General features: G+C 40.6%; 1 protein-coding gene across 1 annotated transcript in view; it reads left to right on the forward strand.

Moving 5' to 3' along the window:
* The first annotated feature begins 4561 nt into the window (after window positions 1-4561).
* CEP97 (centrosomal protein 97kDa) overlaps window positions 4562-5492 on the forward strand; it is a 60170-nt gene continuing 59239 nt past the window's right edge. The window contains exon 1 of the mRNA XM_006868623.1: window positions 4562-4604. Coding sequence (XP_006868685.1) covers window positions 4562-4604 — 43 coding nt within the window. The remainder of the gene's footprint in view (window positions 4605-5492) is intronic.

Consider the following 5492-nt stretch of genomic DNA (forward strand, 5'->3'; position numbering starts at 1 on the left):
GTATTCCAATCAGTTATAGGCTGAAGACGGGCTTACAAGTTTTCTTTAATCATGTTTCCTGACATTCCTTTCTATTCCATTCAAGTGTCTATTTTACAATAGTAGGCAAGGGAAACCAATATCCATAAGACAGTCAAGCATCATAGTATTATTTCCCCTCTATGCCTCGATCCTTGTATCACAGAGCCCTGTTGTCCCAAGGTTAAGCATGCATCACTATTTACCTCTGCCCCATTTAGCCCATGCAAACCTGTTTCAGTGTTCCCCTATCTACCTTGTTCTTCCAACCCCTCCCCCTTCTTGTGTATTGCCCTCCCTAACACCCGAACTATGATGTGTCTGTCCCCTACCCTGTAGACACAGAACTTTCAAATGGCAAGGAATTCAAGTACATTTCAAGATAAAACAGGCAGTTTTGAGCAGGGGAAAAAGTAATAGATTACAGGGTAACCTCAAAGAAAAATAATAACCCACACACAAAAATAAAAAGAAGAAAATCAGAAAGATTTAAAAAACATTAACACATCAGAAATGAAAATGAAAACCCACAAATAAACTGAACTCAGCACAGAAAATTATGTAGAACAAAGAATCCAGCAGCACTACAAAACACAGAAAAATGACAGTAATGTATATGGATTAAAACAGGAACCTTCAATATGCCTGTCTACCAGAGACATCACAAAGATGTAGATAATCTAAACACCCATCAACACAAGAATGGTTAAACTTTGGTACATACACGCAATGGAATACTATCAAACGTTGAAAAATAATGATGAATCTGTTAACCCCCTCACAACATGGTTGGACCTGGAAGACATTATGCTGAATGAAATTAGTCACAAAAAGGCAAATATTGTGTGAGACCAATTTTGTAAAAAGTAAAAAAAAAAAAGGTTTTTGATAAAAGTTATGATGGTTATGGGGGTGGGGTAGGTGGAGGGAAAATAATTCACAGACTAGAGGGTTAGCTTGTTAACATGGGTGACAGGGCAGGCAATATACAACAAGAGGGAGGTTAGCAGAGGAAAGATGAAGGTAGCAGGAGACACAGGGAGGAATGCAATAGTTAAATTGAATAGAGCTAAATACTGCTAACTGTTGGTACACGGAAGGGATTGCAACCATGTAATGAAGCAACATATATGATCTGTGTAATGTAAAATTGATGATCTGCTCTGCAAACTTTCATTCAATTCACAATAAAAAGTTAAAAAAAAAAAAAAAAGTGGAAGCTCCCTTAATGTATTCTGTCCCTACAAGCAGTTTCACTACCATCTGAAGCCTATGCCCTGTCTTTTTAACTGTTTGCTCCTGAATTTCTTTAGAGTATACTCAACTTTTAAGCTCATCCTCACAATTGTTAAGCTTGAGCCTGTTGCGGCTGCCTTTGTGCCAATCTATTTCGTTGGGGGCCTTCCTCTTTTTTGTTGACTCTTTACATTACCAAACATGATGTTCTTCTCTAGGGAACTTGTCCTTCCTGATAATATGACCAAAGTATAAGAGACAAAGTGGCCATCCTTGTTTCTAAGGAGCATTCTGGCTGTACTTCTTTTTAAAATTTAAATGTGATTTTATTTATTTTCAGACTACAGCTATATATCTCTGATTGTGTCCCTTTTTAAAAAATTTTTACTTTTTATTGTGAATTGAGTGAAGGTTTACAGGCAAGATCATTAGTTGAGGCTGTACTTCTTCTAAGACAGATTTGTTTGTTGTTCTGGCAGTCTATGGCACTTTCAATATTCTTTGCTAACACCATAATCCAAACACAGCAATTCTTGTACAGTCTTCCTTATTCATTGTCCAACTTTCACAGGCATATGTGGCAATTAAAAATATGATGGATGCTTTCCACCATCTTTCCATGCTGCCATCATGGTGCACATGAACATCCTGGCTGATGATCTTAAGAGCATCAGTAATTCTGGGAAAAGGGGCAAATGCCAGGTTCTTGTCTGACTGTACTCACAAGTCATCATCTGGTTCCCGACTGTGATGATGAAGCATGGTTATATTAGTGAATTTGAAATCATTGATGATCATAGAGCTAGGGAAATTATTATGAACCTCACAGGCAGGTTAAACAAATGTGATATGATCAGCTCATGAAATGATGTGCAGCTAAGGACCTAGAATAGTGGCAGAATAATCTGCTGCTGTCTCATCAATTTGGTTTCACTCAGCTGGTATCATGGACCATGAGGAATCAAGATGGCAGTGCACTGGAGAGAAAATCCTGGGATTCGTTTTTTTAGGGATGTCATACATACAAACAAATTAAAGCCTCAATGGACAAAAACTATTATGACTTGAATCAAGCGACATCTTTGCTCTTTAACACTTTCAAGAGGTCTTTTGCAGCAGATTTTCCAAATGCAATAAGTCTTTTGATTTCTTGACCATTGGTTTCAGAAGCATTGATTGTGGATCCAAGTAAATTGAAGTCTTGGGCAACATCGATCTTTTCTCCATTTATCATGATGTTATTGGTCCAGTTATGAGGATTTTCATTTTCTTTACAGGGAGGTGCAATCCACTGTAATGGCTATAGTATTTAATCTTTATCAGTAAGTATTTCAAGTCCACTTTGCTTTCAGCAAGCAAGGTTGTGTCATCTGCATATTGCTAGTTGTTAATGACTCTTCCTCTAATCCTGATGCCATGTTTTTCTTCATATAATCAAGCTTCTCAGATTATTTGTTTAGCATACAAATCAAATATGTACAGTAAAGGGATACAACCCGAACACAAATAAGTATGGTGAAGGACTGCCTCTTGGTCTATGTACAGGTTCCTCATGAGCACAATGAATTGTTCTAGAATACCCATTCTTCGCAATGTTATCCAGTTTGTCATGATCCACAGAGTCGAAAACCTTTGTGTAGTCAATAAAGCACAAGTAAACATCTTTTTTTAAAAAAGTGTTTTATTGTGAATTATGTGATAGTTTACATGGGAGAACATGAGCTTTACATTCATCCTATTGTATATCGTTTCATTGCCATGATTACAATCCCCTCCATGCATCATCAACTATACAGGGTATAACCTGCAAGCCTGCCCCCCTACCCCTCGGTCGTCAGCATACAGCCTCTCTCCCTGTCTGGGTCTAAAGTCCCCAGCTGCTCCATCTCTCCATGTCATTGTCTCTGCCTCCATCTCTGGCATCACTGCTTCTCTGGGTAGGGTCCCACTCTCTGCTCTTCTCCCTTGATGTTCCCAGGGACCTCTGCTCCTAGACTGCAAAGTTAATCACTTAAGTAAACATCTTTTTGCTGTTCTCTGCTTCCAGCCGAGATCCATCTGATGTCAGCCATGATATCCCTCATTCTATGTCCTCTTCTGAATCTGGCTTGAATTTCTGACAGCTCCCAGTCAATGTATTGCTACAATTATTTTTGAGTTATCTTCAGCAAAATTTTTCCTACATGTAATATTAGTGATATTGTTAGATGATTCCCATATTCCATTTGGTCACCTTTCTTTGGATGGGCACAATATGGATGTCCTCCAGTCGGTTGACCAGGTAGCTGTCTTCTAAATTTCTTGACATAGATGAGTAAGCATCACTAGTGTGATATCAATTTGTTGAAAAATTTCAATTTGTATTCTGTCAATTCCTGGAGCCCAGTGTCATCAGTGTTGCTTGGACTTCTTCCTTCAGCACGATCTGTTCTTGATTATATGGTATCTCTTATAATGATACAGCATCTACCAATTATTTTTGGTACAGTGACTGTGCATACCATTTAACAAGTCTATTAAAAGTGTGAGCCTACTCTTTTCCAACTTCACAGTGTAATTCTTGAGTTTGGAGACTATATACACTTTCAACTTCTTTTGTAAAAAATTTCTGGAAAAATTCTGGATTCATAGTCCCAGTCAAAAGTTCTGTTGAATATTTGAGAACAACTACTCAAGCAATAACCGCCCCCAACATAAAAGAACAACAAAAATATTGTAATGTAAAAACAAACAAACAAAAAAAACCTTCTACTTCAGTATGCTTTATTTAATTAATTTTTGATAAAATGTATCCATTTGATTACCACAACAAAATAGTTTCAATCAAAATGAGGAAGTCCCCCGTAAGATTTCAGATAATGGGCTTTTAAATTACTTTAAGTAGCGTCTTTATAATCACCTAGATGGTTTTGTTGTTGCTGTTAAGTGCCGTCGAGTGGGTTCCAACTCATAGCGACTTTGTATAGGGTTTCCAACGAGCGGCTGGTGAATTTGAACCGTCAAACTTGTAGTGCATTACCTACAGCGCCACACCAGGTAAAAAGTGTCAAATTTCTCAAACACCTAGAAAAGGAGCATGAAATGATTATCTAATAGTGCTATTCACGCATCTGTCAAATGAGTGAACTCCCGAGCTCATTACAAGTCAATTTCCAATGTTGGTTTTGCTTCATTATGTTTAAACAGCCAATTAGGTCGTGTGAGTGCTGTGCATCCTGGGAGTCGTAGTTCCCGGCTCTCTCCTGACTACAAGCTCCACTAGAGCGGCTGGAGGACGGTTGCTTGGTATTATTAGTAAGCGGGAAGTATGGCGGTGGCGCGCGTCGACGCGGCTTTGCCTCCCGGAGAAGGTAAGGCGGCCTCTACTTCTGGGTCCCAAACTTTAGTCCACCGAACCCAATTATATAGTTGCCTTGTGAAGCGTGGAAGCTTGGGTTTAGGGATACAGTTCTGGACCAGTTCTTTTGATGCGGGACTGTGAGCGTCGCGAGGCGCGCTGCCCTCTGGGAGTTGTAGTCACCAGGCGGTTTCCAGTTTTCTAGCTTTCCGGCGAGGGCCAAGTGAGGGACTACAGGATCCAAAGGTCTTCGCGCTTTGTCGTCCAGCTCCCGCGCTCTCTGTGCGGGCTGGTCGGTGGGTTTCGGGCTTTGGTGTCTTTTAGTAGATGTTTGCTTTGTGTTTCGTGGACTCAAATGAAAATATTAGGATCTCCTTCTTCCGCTGCCGCGTCCCCCTTTCTCTTCGGTTCCCAGAACATTCAGGAAACCCTGCTTCAAACAGCTCTTCAAGCACTGACGTTGAACCTTTCTTTGGAAATGACCGTTGACCGTCCTAAAATTTGGGCGGTAATCCAAGAAGCCCACATTTTCCACCCCTCATTTTGCATCGGATTTGGTCGCTGCTCAGCGGCTGTGGGTGCCTCTTTGGCCAGGGGGTACCCTTTTGGAATTCCGGGTGTGAGCTGAATTCCTTTGTTTTGGTTACAGCTCTAAGGCTCCACAGCAGCGGTTTGGATCGGGGTCAAGACTTGGAGTCGGACCATCTCCTCGGTTTAGACCATTGGACTTGGGCTCGTTATCTGGGACCTGTAAATCCTTCTGGGGAGGAGGAGGTTATCCGATGGTTCTAAGAAGTCTGTCAGACCCCTTGGAATTGTGCAAAGGCTGGGACTTACATAGCTTTCTTGGGATTTACATAGCTTTCATTAGAATCTCAGAGGAGCCATGACTGCGTCCTAC

The sequence above is a fragment of the Chrysochloris asiatica genome, unplaced genomic scaffold, assembly GCF_000296735.1.
Source record: "Chrysochloris asiatica unplaced genomic scaffold, ChrAsi1.0 scaffold00120, whole genome shotgun sequence".
NCBI lineage: Eukaryota > Metazoa > Chordata > Mammalia > Afrosoricida > Chrysochloridae > Chrysochloris > Chrysochloris asiatica.